This window comes from Cervus elaphus, chromosome 1 (assembly GCF_910594005.1).
Source record: "Cervus elaphus chromosome 1, mCerEla1.1, whole genome shotgun sequence".
Classification (NCBI taxonomy): Eukaryota; Metazoa; Chordata; class Mammalia; order Artiodactyla; family Cervidae; genus Cervus; species Cervus elaphus.
In genome coordinates this window covers 89,302,710-89,318,919 of record NC_057815.1, presented here as the reverse complement: position 1 = coordinate 89,318,919, position 16,210 = coordinate 89,302,710, and the positions used below count along the sequence as shown (strand labels likewise).

Genomic DNA, 16,210 nt, shown 5'->3' with positions numbered 1-16,210 from the left:
TCCTTGATAGAGTCACTTTTATTGAGAAAGATAGTTTTAGGAACAAACACAAAAATAATTCTTTCACTGGATTGGCCTCTGTGATTTTGCAGTGAGGAGCCTGGAATGTGGGTGGCTCCCTAACTTCAGAACCGATCAATGACCTTCTGTATCCACTTCTTCAGGCGGAAGACGTGTGTGTAGAAGCCGTATTTTCCATCCCTGTCACAGCCTTCACCCCATGAGACGATGCCCATTTGATACCAGCGGTTGTTATAGGGGCTCTGAGGAAGAAACATGGGGTTTCCAATAGAGTCAAGTCCAAGGTAGGGTCAAGCGATTGTTCCTGAAAACTCAGGTCCCTCCCCGTCCGCCCAGAAGGATCTACCCACCAGCTCCGGGCCTTCTGAGGCGCTTACCTTCATGACGAAGGGTCCCCCACTGTCGCCCTCACAGGCATCCCCTCGTTTGCCTTCACCAGGCTTGTAACCTTGAGAGAGAACCGCAGTGCTCAGGGAGGGGCCAGCTCACGCTCCAGCCACTCTCCCCTCCAGAGATCCTGCGGGTGAGTGCCCACCGGCTGCTTCCAGCCCTCCCGACTCTGCGCATGGCCTCACCCCACACAGCCAAACCCAGGCAGATTTTGTCAGCTCTGTCTTCAATGTACAGCCCCAGTCCCGCCACTCCTCACCACTTCTGCACCCGGGCCCATCACATACCACTCTCCCCTGAACCGCTGCTTTCTCTCCCTCTCCTTTCGCTACCTACAATCCAGGCTCCACCCAACAGGCCGAGTGACTTACAAAACACGTCAGACTGATAGGTAGCTGAGAATAATGGCAGTTGCCTTTATCCAGACATCCCCAAGTATCCTCCACAAACAACGCAGAGGAACTCAAAGAACAACAAAAGCTACACAAGAACTACACCTTCAACCTAAGTGTAACCCAGAGAACACCCAGACTTCAAACCGCTTTAATGTATCTAAAGGTGAAAGTGTTGGTCACTCCGTTGTGTCCAACTCTTTGCGAACGCACGGACTGATGCCCACCAGACTCCTCTGTCCATGGGATTCTCCAGGCAAGAATACTGGAGTGGGTTGCCATTCCCTTCTCCAGGGGATCTCCCCAACCCAGGGATTGAACCCAGGTCTCCTGCTTTGCAGGCAGATTTGCAGGTTCTTTACCATCTGAGCTGTTAGTTAGATACATTAATTAATGTACATTTACTAATGTATCTAACTGTACATTTAATATCAAAACTTATGTGGAGATGAGGGAAAAATATCTACTAGATCAAAGAAATAGATGCATATGAGTTAGGAATCTTGTAAATAACCCCAAATCTGCAAAATGAATAGATGAAAACTAAGTAGACCTGTACAAAGATACAACAGGACAACAACATATATGAACAAAAATAGCTCAGCTAACAGAAATTCCCCAAACATAACCATGAATCGGAAGAAAACTGTGACTGAAGTAAATATCAGGTGGGGAATTCCCTAACAGCCTAGTGGTTAGGATTCCAGGCTTTCACTACCGTGACCCTGGTTCAATCCCTGGTCAGGGAACTGAGGGCCTGCAAGCCGGCCAAAAACAAGAAAAGATATCCTCAAGCAAAATTTTGGTATCTGAAAAACAATGAATCAGAAATTCAAAAATTAAATGGACAAAACAATGATAAGTAGTTAAAAGCAGAAAGTGGTTGAAATGGAACTCAGACTAAGGGAAGAAAGGAAGCAATGGGACAGAATTAATATGTATGATACAGTCCAAGAAAACTTCATAGAAATAAAAGATCAGATGTGCATATTGAAAGGACCCACTGGGAACCTGGCAAAGCTGATTTAAAACACTCTGGGGAAAAAAAAAAAAAACCACTTAACTCTGAGACCTATCCTTAAAAACTGAGACTTCAAAGATGAAGAAAAAACCTTCAAGGCCTCCAAGCAAAAAAACCAACTCCCTTGACAAGAGCAAAAGAATTACACTTGGCATCAGACTTTGAAAACAACATACAAAGTAAGTAACAACAAATTCAAGGGAGGAAAACTTAAACCATGGATTTTATATCCAATGCTGCTGAACTTGAGGTATCAAGGCTACAGAAAACCAGTTAGTTACAGGTTAGAACTCAGGAAATTCTTTACTCATAACCCTCTTGAAAAATCTACTCGTGTACAAGCTTCATCCAACCAGGAGATGGATGCCTCAGCAAAAGGGCTGATTAACTTCCAACAAGTAGGAAAAATACAATAAAAGTATGAGAGGAAAAAAGAAAGTACACTCACTGCTTGTAACTCCCTCCTATTGACTACACAACAATTCAGTGTCAATTTCAGTTCAGTCGCTCAGTCGTGTCCGACTCTTTGCGACCCCATGGACTGCAACACGCCAGGCCTCCCTGTCCATCACCAACTCCCAGAGCTTGCTCAAACTCATGTCCATTGAGTCGATGATGCCATCCAACCATCTCATCCTCTGTCGTCCCCTTCTCCTCCCACCTTCAATCTTTCCCAGCATCAGGGTCTTTTCCAGTGAGTCAGTTCTTCACATCAGGTGCCCAAAGTATTGGAGTTTCAGCTTCAGCATCAGTCCTTCCAATGAATATTCAGGACTCATTTCCTTTAGGATGGACTGGGTGGATCTCCTTGCAGTCCAAGGGACTCTCAAGAGTCTTCTCCAACACCACAGTTCAAAAGCATCAGTTCTTCGTCGCTCAGCTTTCTTCATGGTCCAACTCTCACATCCATACATGACCACTGGAAAAACCATAGCCTTGACTAGACGGACCTTTGTCAAGCAAAGTAATGTCTCTGCTTTTTAATATGCTGTCTAGGTTGGTCATAGCTTTTCATCCAAGGAGCAAGTGTCTTTTAGTTTCATGGCTGCAGTCACCATCTGCAGTGATTTTGGAGCCCAACAAAATAAAGTCTGTCACCGTTTCCATTGTTTCCCCATCCACACAACAAATAAAAGACTAGAAGGAACTAAAGGCCTTTCAAAAAGGCTAAGACCAAAGATAATGACCAGAACAGAAATGCAAACCTTCCTGATCACATGAAACTGTTTGAAACAACTCACAATATCAACACATTTGGATCAGGAACTGCCAACGGACGTACAGTGCAGTGGTGGTTCAAGAAGTTTTGCAGAGGAGACGAGAGTCTTGAAGATGAGGACCGTAGTGGCCAGCCATTGCAAGTTAACAAAGAATAACTGAGAGGATCATCAAAGCTGGTCGTCTTACAGCTACACGGGAAGATGCTGAAGAACTCAACACTGACCATTCAACAGTTGTTTGGCATTTGAAGCAAATTGGAAAGGTGAAAAAGCTTGATAAGTGGGTGTCTCATGAGCTGACCACAAATCAAAAACATCGTCTTCTCTTATTCCATACAAAAACAATTAACCATTTCCCGATTGGATTGTGATGTGCTCGATGAGTGGATTTTATATGACAACCAGCGACGACCAGCTCAGTCACTGAACCAAGAAGAGGCTCCAAAGCACTTCCCAAAGCCAACTTGCACCAAAAAAGGTCATGGTCACTGTTTGTTGATCTCCTGCCCGTCTGATCTCTACAGCTTTCTGAATCCCAGAGAAACCATTACATCTGAGAAGTATGCTCAGCACATCGATGAGATGCACCAAAACTGCAACACCTGCAGCTGGCATCGCTCAACAGACAGGGCCCAACTCTTCTTCGTGACAACACTCAACCACACACTGTACAGCCAACGCTTCAAAAGTTGAACGGATTGGGCTCAAGTTTTGCCTCATCCGTCATATTCACCTAACCTCTCGCCAACCAACTACCATGTCTTCAAGCATCTCAACAACTTTTTGCAGGGAATAACACTTCCACAACCAGCAGGAGGCAGAAGATGCTCTCTAAGAGTTCACTGAATCCCGAAGCATGGATTTGTATGCTACAGGAATAAGCAAACTTATTTCTCAGTGACAAAAACATGTTGATAGTAATGGTTCCAATTTCGATTAATAAAGATGTGTTTGAGCCTAGCTATGAGTTAACTCATGATCCAAAACCACAAAAAACACAATGCAACTACGTTTACATCAACCTATTAATACTTCCTACACTGATGTTGTGAACCCCTCAAAGTCATCCATGAGGGTTGGAACAACTTCCAAACTCCTGTTCATGTCGACATTTTGACCTCTTTCCATGAATCACAAATGTTCTTAATGGCATCTAGAATGGTGAGTCCTTTCCATAAGCTTTTCAATTTACTTTGCCCAGATCCATCAGAGGAATTACCATCTATGGCAGCTATAGCCTTATAAAATGTATTTCTTAAAATCATAAGACTTGAAAGCCAAAACTACTTCTTGATCCATGGGCTGCAGGTTGGATAATGTGTTAGTAGGCATGAAAACATTAATCTTGTGGTATGTCTTCATCAGAACTCTTGGGTAACCAGGAGCATCGTCAATGAGAAGGAATATTTTGAAAGGAATCTTTTTTTTTTCTGAGCATCAGGTCTCAACAATGGACTTAAAACATTCAGTAATCTATATTGTAAACAGATGTGCTATCATCAGGCTTTGCTGTTCCAATTAGGGAACACAGGAAGAGTAGATTTAACATAATTCTGAAGGGCTGGTGGCTCAAGTGGTAAAGAATCTCCCTGCAATGCAGGAGACCTGGGTTCGATCCCCGAGACAGAAGATCCTCTGAAGAAGGAAATTGCTACCCATTCTAGTATTCCTGCCTGGAGAATTCCATGGACAGAGGAGCCTGGCTGGCTACAGTCCATGGGGTCGCAAAAAGTTGGACATGATGGAGCAACTAACTCTTTAAGGGTCCTAGGATTTTCTTAAGGGTAAAAGAATATTGGCTTCAACTTTAAGTCACCAGCTGTATCAGCCCCTAACAAGAGAGCCAGTCTATCCTTTAAAGCTTTGAAGCCAGGCATTGATTTCTCCTAACTATAAAAGTCCTAGAGGGCATCTTCTTCCAATATAAGGTGGTTTTGTCTGCATTGGAAATCAGTGGTTTAGTATAGTCATTTTCATAAATTATCTTAGCTGAGTCCTCTGAAAAACTTACTGCTTCACGTTGCACTTGGATGTTATGAAAACAGCTTCTTTCCCTAAATCTCATGAATCAATCTCTGTGAGCTTCTAAGTTTTGGCTTAAGGGAATGTTGCGGCTAATTCTATCCAGACCACTGAAATTTTCTTCGTATCAGCAATCAGGCTGTTTTACTTTCTTACTATTTATGGCTCACTATAATAGCACTTCTTTTGGGGGGTGAGGGGTCACACTGCATGGCCTGCAGCATCTTAGTCCTCCGACCAGGGATTGAACCTGTGCCCCCTGCAGTGGAAGCATGGACTCTTAACCACTGAACCGCGAGGGAAGTCTCTAGAATTGCACTTTCCCTTTAGAAGTCTTCCTTTGAAGTTACAGCTTGGCTAACTGTTTGACCCAAGAGGCCTAGGCTTTGACTCTCAACATGCCTTGCTCCTTAAGCTTAATCATTTCTAGCTTTTGATTTAGAATAAGACAGGTGCAGCTCTTCCTTTCACTTGAACATTTAGAGGCTGTGGTAGCGTTCTTAACTGGCCTAATTGCCATAGTCTTGTGTCTCAGAGAATAGAGGCCCGAGGAAAGAGGGGCAGTCAGAACACAGTTTGCTGTCTTATATGGGTGCAGCTCATGATGCCCCAAAACAATTACAACAGTAACATCTGATCACAGATCACCATTAACAAATATAACAATGATGGAAAAATTTTGACACATTGTAAGAATTCCTAAAATGTGACACAGAAACGTGAAGTGAGCAAATGTTGGTAAAATGGCTCCCATAGACTTGCTTAACACAAACCTTCAATTTGTGGGAAAAAAAGAAAACACAATATCTGGGAAGGGCAATAATTCAAGGCAAAAACCTAAGCATCCATCAACAAATGAACAGACAAAGACGATGTAGCACACACAATATTACTCAGCCTTAAAAAAGAATGAAATTCTGCCATTTCCAATAACACGGATGGACCTAGAGGGCAGTATGCTTAGTGAAATAAGTCAGACTGAGAAAGACAAATACTGTGTTATCACTTATCTGTGGAATGCCAAAAATAAAACAGATGAATATAAAAGAGAAACAGACTCACAGACAGAAGAAAGTAGGAGTTACCAGTGGGGAACGGGAAGTGCAGAGGGGCAAGACGGGGCTCGGGGGTTAAGACAGACAAACCACCACATACAAAGTAAATAACCAAGATCCACTGAACAGCAGAGGGAAACACAGCCGTTATTTTGTAATGACTTTAAATGGAGTATAAGCTATCAACACACTGAATCACTATGTTGTACACCTGACACTAACATTGTATATCAACTATGTTTAAATAAAATGTATAATATGTAAACAAATAAAGCGAAGCCAGGACTTGAACACAGGCCTGCGCTGTTAACTCCTCTCATCCTCCCAACCCAGCCCGGCCATGCCCAGGGGACTTGCCGGCACAGAACATGTTGTCGGTGATGCGGATCCGGGTGGAGGCCTTGCACACCGGCCGCTCCACGAGAGGCAGGTTGACCACCTGTAGGACGCTGGGCTGCACCTCGGTAACGCTGGTGGTCCACGTCTCCCTCCGGTTGCCCCAGCCCGTCACCCGCCCTTTGAACCCAGCCTGGAGCAGCCTTTGGGGAAGGGAGAAGGACCCAGTGAGAACAGACCCGCCCAGGAGCCTCCCAGCCCCAGCATCACCCCTTAGAGACCCAAGTCTAAGACCCCCGTGCAGGAAGGCCCAAGGCCTGGAAACGGGAAGGAGATTCAGCAAGGCGACAGGATGTCAGCGTTGGGCCCAGAACCCAGCCCAGGCCCCATCAGCCATGAGCCGCCCCCTCCGCCACCCCCGGCTGCCCTCCTGGCTGCCCCACTTGGCTGCTGTCTGCTTGTCAGGCAGGCACACGGGGTGGATGTAGTCGGAGAATTCGATGGGCCTCTTGAGCTTCAGCAGGGCGATGTCCCGGTCCAGATTCTCCTTCCAGTTGTACCTGGGGTGGATGTAGATCTTGTCCAGCATGGAGATCTTTTCAACCTTCCGCTCATACCTGTGCAGACCCCAAGCAGAGAAGAAAGAGAAGCTGCAGGCTACCCAGGGAAGTCGGCAGGTTCCTCAAGGAGGCAAACTGCCTGCCCCCAGGGGCTGGAAGTCAGGGTAACCAGAGGGCCGGCTCCTGCCCTGGCAGCACCCCCAGCAGCTTCTTCCCGGCCTGAAGCTGCCCCAAGTCTTCAGGATCAAGCAGCCCAGGCAGGTAGCAGGAGGACACGGGCTGCGGGCCCTGACCCAAACAGCCTCTACTCAGGGGTCACACCTGGGCCACGTCCTGATGCCTGGAAGGGCGCCAAGGGCAGGCCAGGAGTCTGTTCTCTGCGAAGGCTTAGTTTCTCTGTCCCCAGGTCCAAGCTTTAGTCAGGACATGGCCAAACAGACTTTACAGCAGAGACTGCTGGGTTTTCTACCGTGAGAGACGTACAGACATATCCCCGGGTCTCAGGGCCACTGGAGCCCTCACAGTCCCTCTGGAGGACTCAGACCCCCGCCAGACACCCAGGGCCCCCCTTCTGTACCTGGTGCGGGAGTGCTTGCCGATGCGCACCAGAAGGTCGTCCTTAGTGAAGTTCTTGTCCCAAGGCGGATACAGAAGACAGTGGGCAGCCGTGAGGACCCAGCGGTCACTGATGAGGCTGGCTCCACACAGCAGCTCCTGGGGGCTCTTCCGAAAAATCATCACCTGCCTGAGGGAAGAAGTGGGAAGCATTAGGAGGTGGCAGGGTTGGGTCGGGGGTGGGGGCTGCCCCATTCACCAGCCCTGCAAGCAGAAAGGTCTATCTAGTCAAAGCTATGGTTTTTCCAGTAGTCATGTGCAGATGTGAGAGTTGGACCATAAAGAAGGCAGAGCACCGAAAAATGGATGCTTTTGAACTGTGGTGTTGGAGAAGACTCTTGCGAGTCTCCTGGACAGCAAGGAAATCAAACCAGTCAATCTAAAGGAGATCAATTCTGAATATTCATTGGAAGAACTAATGCCGACACTGCAGTCCTTTAGCCACCTGATGCGAAGAGCTGACTCATTGGAAAAGACCCTGATGCTGGGAAAGACTGAGGGCAGGAGGAGAAGGGGACGACAGAGGCTGAGATGGTTGGGTGGCATCACCGACTCAATGGCCATGAGTTTGAGCAAACCTGGGACAGAGTGAAGGACAGGGAGGCCTGGCGTGCTGCAGGCCATGGGGTTGCAGAGTCAGACACAACTAAGTGAATTAACAACAAGAACAAGCAGAAAGTCCTAAGTTTAAGAACTAAGGACAGAGCTAAGGGCTGGGCCCAGACCCCAGCTTGACCTGGCTACCCCTGGGGACAGAGCATGCATGTGACACCAAGGGGCAGCCACCTGCTTTTTGCATCTCTCCTTCCCCTCATCGAGCTTCTTCCAGGCCAGAGTTGGCACAGCTTAGCAGAGCTCTGGGGTCAGAAGAACTGGAATTGAGTCCCGCTATGTAACCCATTCACTAAGAGCATCACTTAGAGGAGTCCCTTAAGCGCTCTGAGCCTCAGCTTCACCATCTGATTTGGAGAAGTAACAAACTCAAATCTAAATAGGTGGCAATGAGGATTCGATGCGATGCTGGTGCTGGGCTAGGTTACCAGTGGAGCCTAAGTCTGTGAGCGCAGAGAAGGCTCCGGGGCGCGGGGTGGGGGGCGGGGGAGGCGAGGAGCACGCACCAGGGCGCGAGGCCAACCTCCGCGTCCTGACCCTCCACGATGCGCCCCTCGATGTAGGACTCGAAAAGCTCCGTCTCTGTTTGGTCCTGCAGCTTTTTCTTCTCGAACAGGGGTCGCAGGCCACAGTCTAAGGGGCAAGCGGGACCGTGAGAAGCGGAGGGCCGCCGCGCCCCTGCCTGCCCGCCCGCACGCCGTGACCCCCGCGCCTTACCGGCCTCCCCGGCGCCGAAGGTCTTCTCGTTGAAGAAGGGCTGGAAATGGTCCTCGGACGTGCGTCCTTCGATGGCTGCGTCCGTGTCCTCACCCAGCCCATCTCCCAGGTCCGCATCCACCGGCTCCCCTGCAGGGACCCAGACACCTGCTGCGGCTGGGCCGGGCCATGCCTCACCCGCCGCCTGGGCCTCCCCGAGCCCCACCCCGGGGCGGCCGCGGCGTCCGTGTGGCGTGGAGGTTAAGCGTGCAGGCGCACCTGGGTTACTAGCGCACCGCAGCTGGCCGGCCTCACTGGCCTCAGCTGTGCGCAGCGGCCAGGCTCGCCCCTGCCCGGCTCAGGTGGGGCTGGTCAGGAAGGCCCTCTGCACACGTGGGGAGCCCGCGACCAGGGAAGGCACTGTTCCTGCTCAGACCGCCAGGCCCTGCCCTCTCTCAGGCCCCCGGCCCTGCCCTCTCACCGCAGTAGTTCAGGTCACAGTACTCAAAGCCGCCAGGCTGGCCGGCCACGTAGCACCAGGCGCCCTCCTCATCCCCGTCTGGGTTGCGGCAGAAGTTCTCCACCAGGGGCACGGCCGGGTTGAAGTCCTGGTCCTTGCTCAGGGCCTTGGCCTGCTCGCTGCTCCAGGCAAGGCAGCGGGACCCGTGTGTGGTCACCGCCAGGCGCCCCCGGTACTGCCGGCCGCGGTCGGGGATGCACGTTTCCGGTCCGGGCGACTGCCTAGGGGTGGAGCCTCCCGACCGCGGGATCAGTTCCGCTGTTACTCGGTCCTGGCCTGGTGGGCGAGGAGACACGGAGGGCAGAGAGCGTCGGACCACAGTGGAGCCAGACAGGATGGGAAGCTCTGCCCCGTGACCTTTGACCTATATGATGTCAAGTCACTTAACCTCTCTGAGCCGCAGTCCGCTTGCCTGTGAAAGGGATCACTAATGAGGTTTTTTTTTGCAGGGTTGTTGAGATTTAAACAAAAGATCTGGCGCAAGTGTCTGGGGCGTGACTAGCCAGGGATAGTACCCAGGTTTCACCTCCTACGCTATCTGTACTCCATTGCTAGTGCCTGCCGGGAGTCTAAGGGATTCTGTGTTTTCACAAAGGCCCAGTAGGACAGATAGCTGGATCCACCGAGGATGGCAAAAGAGAGCAACCAGTGTTTGGTAGATTGAGTTACTGGCACAAATTCATTACCCCTGCCTGAATCTCCACATCCTCTGTCCTGTTATTTTATTTTTTTGTCCTGTTATTTTAAAAACAAAGTGTAGCCTCCACCTCTCGACCTTGGCCTTGATCACTTGACTTGGTCTGGCCAAAGGCATGTGGGCAGAACTGACTCTGCCAGTTCCGTGTGCTTCTGTTTACTGTTTGGTATTTCTGCCATCCCATGGAAGAAGCTGCAGCCTTTCTGCCTCCCTCACCTGTGAAAGAGCAGACCTGGATCCACTCACCCATGGAGCCGAGCTCAGCGGGACCTATTGTTTGAAGCGACCGAGCCCAGCCTACATCTGGACCCCACAGACACATGATCAAGTGCGGCTGCAAGGAGCAGAGCCACCCCAGCCTACCCCCAGACACATAAAAAATAAATGCTTACTGGTGTCTGCCCCCGAGCTTTTGTGGTTTGTTGGTCATTTTGTGGACTTTGCGGGACTATTGTGACTATAGCTAGCTGTCACATGATGGGAATTAATCATGAGACTCATGCAGGGCAAGGCTGGACTGTACGAGGCTTGCTGTTGGTGCTCATAAACAGGGTATGTGGACTGAGATGGTTAGGAAGGGCTTCCTGGAGAGAAGGCCCTGAGCAGGAAGGAAAGCATATTTAGAATGAGCCACGTCCTGGATTGTAAGGAAGCAAAAGCTGTGGAGGGAGAGGAGGAGGCTTGGAAGTGGACTCGCTCTGGCCTCCTGACGTCACTAACCGGGAAGTGTCAGTAACTAACCCCGGTCAGAGGGCACTGGCATCTCGATCCCCGCCCTGCGCTGCCAGCCTGCGCAGACCCATGGGCCGTGGCCGCCCCCGCTCACCGCACACGGGGATGCTGCACTCTTCCCTCCGCAGAGTAGGGGATGTGGTGTAGCACCAGGGCCCAGGAAGGCTGCCATCCGGGTTGCGGCAAAAATTCTCCCGCAGGTCGGCCCCCGGGTGGGTGGTAGAGTTGATTCTGGAACAGAGTGGCTCAGCAGGAAGCCTCCCCCAACCGCCCCCCACCCACCCACGCCCAGCGTCTCCTCGCCCAGCGTCCCCACGCCCAGCGTCCCCACGCCCAGCGTCTCCTCGCGCCCAGCGTCTCAGCAGACAGGCCCGCCCGTCACTCACTCCGGCTTATGTGGGTAGCGACTCCTCCACAGCTGACACTCGATGCCTGAGCGGGTGACGCTCACGTTCCCGCGGTAGTTCATCCCCACGCCTTCGGCGCAGTTTCCTGCGGAGACCCCCAGCCCGGGTGCCTGACGCCGAGGACTCGGCCACCCGCCCTTCTCTCCTCGTAAAGGCCTGTTGGCCCATCCCCTCCAGCCTACTTCTGCTCCGCGACCCTCAGCCTGCCTGTACTCAGCACTTCCTTTGTGCCCAGCAGGGCTACAGTCCATTGAGCAGCAGGCGCCAAACGTTCACGGAGCGCCCCCTGTGTGACACCCATGTGACGGGCGCTGTGCCCAGTACTAAGGACACAGCAATGAATACGGCCGTCAGTCACGGTAGGCCCCTGCCCCCACGGAGCATGTGTCCAGTGGCTCCCCACAGCAGAACGAAGACGTGAACGAGGTCCTTAGGATCCGGCCCTGGTCTGCCTGTTATCTTAGTCCTCAAGCCTAAGGGCCTTTGCACATGCTCGGGCCTTGGCCTTGGAATGCTTTCCTATTTATTCATCGGTGCATCCCACACATACAAGTAAAACTACTCCTGGGGAGTGGTCCTTGATTCTGCCAGCTAAGGAAACGCTCCCTCTCCTGGAATTCTCTGGGCACCTGGAACAGAACTTTTCCATCCATTAATTTGATGTTTTGTATTTTTGCTTTCCTATGAAACTATGAGCTCCCTCATTCTCTTAAAATTCCCAGCACTTGACCATAGAGCTTGACACATTGCAGAGGTTTAGTGAGAGGTCTACCGAATAAATTACTTAACCCATGAAAGCATGGCTCGCGATTAAAGCCACGTTGAGGGGCCTACTGTCATACTAAAGGTGTATTCGGAATGCAGTGGAGGAGGGATGATGTGCCCGGAAGGCTCGGCAAGGTGGTGTTATTTGCACTGGTTCTTGAAGGACGGGGCAGGGTGGGGTGGTTCAGCAGTGAGGGCTCTCGGGGGGGGTGGGGGGGGGATAATCGTGTTAACAGGGGCCAGGATTGGACATATCTTGGCTTGTTTAGAGAAATGCTTTCAGGCAGCAGGGGCTCTGGCTTCAGGGTTGGTGCGATAGGAGAGAAGGCTAGAAGGGAAGGTTAAGGTCAGAACCCACCAAATTCACCAGGCTAAGAAGCCTGTGCTTTATTCTGGGGACAATGGGGACGGTGTTGGGGAATGAATGTGACCTTATCGAAGCTCTGCCCTGGGGGCACAGGGAAGACTGGCATGGGCCGGGGGTTGGCTGAGAATGAGGTCTTAACATTAATTCATGACACGTTCATTCATTTCCTCCTCCACAATGAATCATCCTACGGATGATTGCCAGGCACACATCCAGGGGCAAAGATGCATCCTTGACCTCAGGAACAGAAAGGCCATGTCAGCTGCCAGAGGCCACCACCCCCCACCGCTACTCTGCGCTTGTCTCAGGCTGACCCCTCATGTCCTGCACGGGGGTCTCCCCGCCCCCATGTCAGTTCCTCACCTTCCAGACATTCATTGAGCTTTTCTCGAGGATTTCTCGCCGACTCACAAGCTAGAAAAGACGCAGAGACACCACTGAGATTGAGGTAGGGACGGGACAAGTAAGGGTGGGACAGCATTCAGAACCAGAGGAATGGGCAGACGGATGGAAGGAACGAACAAACGAACGAGGCAGGGGTGGAGGGGCGGGCGATTGGATGGACCAGAAGATTCTCTGGGGTGGAGCACTCTCCAGCTGGGGTCCCCAGGACTCCCCTCCCAGAGCAAAGTCTTCCAAATGTTCACCTGTGTACTTGGCCCAGAACACATCCTGAAAAACAAGGCTGAGTATGAGGTTGTGGCAGGATCCCTTTTGCTTTTTATAGTCAACTTAGTCTTCTCCCTACACGTCCCCCTTTCCCATACTCTGCTCACACCCTGGGGACGTGAGGCGAGCTGCCTCTACCCCTCTGCCCTGCCGGGTCAGCCAAGACTGGAAGGGATTTCTGTGGGTGGGGTAGACTGGCGAGGAGGGGCCCAGGCGGAGCCCCGGGGAAGGGAAGGCTGCACGGGGCTCCTGGGACTCTGAGGCCCCAGCGCCCAAGGAGGGCACAGATGTCGCAGCAGAGCTAAAGCTGAGACATGTGGCCAGCGCCAGCAGCTGCAGAGATCCCAAGGTAGACAGACGTCTAAAGACTGAGGAGCCCCCTTCCCTCGAAGCCCTGGAGCCTCGCCGGACCCTGGGGCCTTGACAGAGCCAAGGCGCTGGGCCCTCCCCCAGAGACTGAGCTGTCCATCCCAGCGGCCCAGTGAAGCGGGGCCCACATGATGTGATCAACAAAGAGCTGCCGTGTTCGGCCCCCTCCGTTGTGCTCCTGCGGCGGGGACCCCTTGGGGGGAGCCGGGCCCTGCCTCACTGGGGCCTCACCGTGGCGCTGAGAGACTCCAGGGCCTCAAAGGCCTCCTCGCGGCTGCAGGGCTCCTCCAGGCACTCACGCTCCAGGTCGCCCTTCCTCAACTCCTCCAGGAAGCCCCTGTTGGCGCGGCGGGCCCTCTGGAGCAGCGAGGATGCTTGCCGATGGCCCAGGAACACTGCAGGGGGAGGAGGGTGGGACGGCAGGCACCGTGGGGGCAGGAAGCAAGCCCGGCCGGCCTGCTGGCTTCTGAAACAGAGGACGGGCCTCCGGGACGGCGGCAGGACCCGGAAGGCGGCTAAAGGCAGCCCATTAGCCCCCTCCTTTCACGGGTCAGCCTGCCGTCCATATTGCCTGAGAGCCGCAGTCAGTGTCCGTCTGGCCCGGAGCGCCCGGCTCCTTCCCTGAGCTGGACACGGCGGGGACCTGGGGGCCGGCCCTGTTTCTCTCAGGGGAGACCCCAGCCCGCGGGCCCGCACCCCCGTCCTCCGGCCTGTTGCAGCTTCCAGCGCCCCTCTTACCATGCTGGCCGTGCACGAGGCTGAGCAGGGCAGCCAGGGCCAGGCAGCCAGGCAGCCGCCGGCCTCGGACGTGCACCATGGTGTGTCCGCTCCCAGCACTCTGCGGGCTGGTCCTGACCCCTCCGGGTTAATGTTGAACCAATGTGAAGAAATCAGCCGGGAGGCGGAGGTCAGCGGGTCAGGGCCGTGGGGACAAGCAGATGCATAGCCCACCCCCGCCATCCGGGAGGACGGCCAGGTCCTCCGGGAACCGGGCACGGGGGGCCTGGGAGGAAGCCACGGAGTGGAGCCCAGAGTAGCTGCCACCGTCCAGCCCCTCGCTCTCCGGGGTCCGTGGGGTCACAGGGCTTTCCTGCAGGCTCCTCCCCATCCTAACGCAAGGTGATGGTCGCTTTGACCTCTGTTAGCCTGTCTCCACCTCTGGGCGGTGGGGACTGAAGGAGATTCTGAACTTCGAGGGGGAGCTGAGTAGGCAGTGGCTGTGTGCAGCAAAGCCCGCGGGGAGGTCTGTGGAGTCCACCGTGCATGCGTAAGGAAGTGGGGGAGGGGGATGCGGCCAGATGCGAGCCACCCTGTGACCCCAGGACAGCCCGGGGCAGGGCCAGCCACCCGGCTGTGGATGGAGGGTCCCACGTCCCTTCCCTGCGGCCTAGGAGCCAGGGAGGTGTGTTCGTGTGCAGCGGTTGCCGGGAGGAGGAGCCGGGCCCTGGGCCTCCCAGGCCTCCAGTCCGTCTTCGTTCCCAGGTTGCCCAGGACCGGTGGCCGGAGGGGCAGCTCAGACCCCCACGCCCGCGGATCTCAAAGGCAGGGCCCTTGCTCTCCCTGCACCTGTCTGCCCCGAGTGGCTGCTGCTCCCACATGACCCCTTGCCCGGCCTCCCCCAGTTCCCGATTGCAGTAGAAAGGTAAATATTAGTCCTGGGTCTAATTAGGACAGAGGGCCAAAGAGCAGGAACGCAGGGAGCACAGGTTTTCGCCTCCCCATCCTCCCGGCCTGGACGTCTGGGGTCTGGACTGGGGTCATGTCCAGTGTGGGAAGATCACATGGAGAGGCCCAGGGCAGAGCAGGGGACGAGGGGCATCAGGGAGCTAGGGGCCAGGGCTCCTAGGAGTCAGCTCAGCTCCTGGGTGGCCCAGTTCCACCACCGTATATATATTTATGTTATATTCATTCCTATTTTTCTATGTATTTTAAAACCTGAGGTTCAGCTTGTATACAACAATGTTGAAACAACTCACAGTGTTTCACTCAAACTGTTATTATGCACACACACATGTAACTACCACCAGCTCAAGAAGAGGATGTTTCCAGCCCCCAACAGACTCCTTCGAGTCCTTCCTGAGATAATCACTACTCTAACCACCGTCATTATTACCAGAGATCAGTGTTCCTACTTTTGCACTTCATATAAATGGAAACCACCGGCATATACCTGTTTGTCTGGCTTCTCTGGCTCGGCACATTTCTGAGGTTCATTCCTGCTGTGTGTATCAGCAATCTGCTCCTTTTAAAGCTGTGTAGTATTTCATTGCATGAATATTGTAATTTCATTTATACATTCACCTGTCGGTGGGCTTCTTGGGTGGTGCTAGTGGTAAAGAACCCACCTGACAATGCAGGGCACATAAGAGACACGGGTTCAATCCTTGGGTTGGGAAAATCCGCTGGAGAAGGAAATGGCAACCCACTCCAGCATTCTTGCCTGGAGAATCCCAAGGACAGAGGAGCCAGAATTAGGCCTCCACATGGGGCTATAATGAATGGTACTGCTGTGAATATTCGTGGACAGGTCTTCTGGTGTAGATAAGCACTGATTTCTGTTGTGTACAGAAGATCCAGGAGTGGGTCCCAAGGCAGGCATTTGTCTTGACTAAGACACTTTGACAAATAGTCATCCGGAGTGGTTGTACTGGTTTACACTCCCACCAGCAATGTTTGAAGACTTTCAGCAGCTCATATCACACCAGCTCATCTATCCACTTACAGCAACCATGCTGAGGGGTGTG

The 16,210-nt window shown here is 52.7% G+C and overlaps 1 protein-coding gene across 1 annotated transcript; it reads right to left on the bottom strand.

Annotated features, from left to right (window-relative positions):
• On the bottom strand, positions 1–14,368 carry F2 (coagulation factor II, thrombin). The gene is made up of 14 exons (XM_043910912.1): positions 14,205–14,368; positions 13,698–13,861; positions 13,076–13,100; positions 12,792–12,842; positions 11,276–11,381; positions 10,984–11,120; positions 9,422–9,736; positions 8,962–9,090; positions 8,751–8,877; positions 7,595–7,762; positions 6,901–7,074; positions 6,479–6,660; positions 399–469; positions 1–263 (listed from the first exon to the last, which is right to left on the bottom strand). The coding sequence occupies exons 1-14, from the start codon at positions 14,281–14,283 to the stop codon at positions 126–128; spliced, it is 1,866 nt and encodes a 621-aa protein (XP_043766847.1). The 5' UTR covers positions 14,284–14,368; the 3' UTR covers positions 1–125.
• Positions 14,369–16,210: the final 1,842 nt, after the last annotated feature.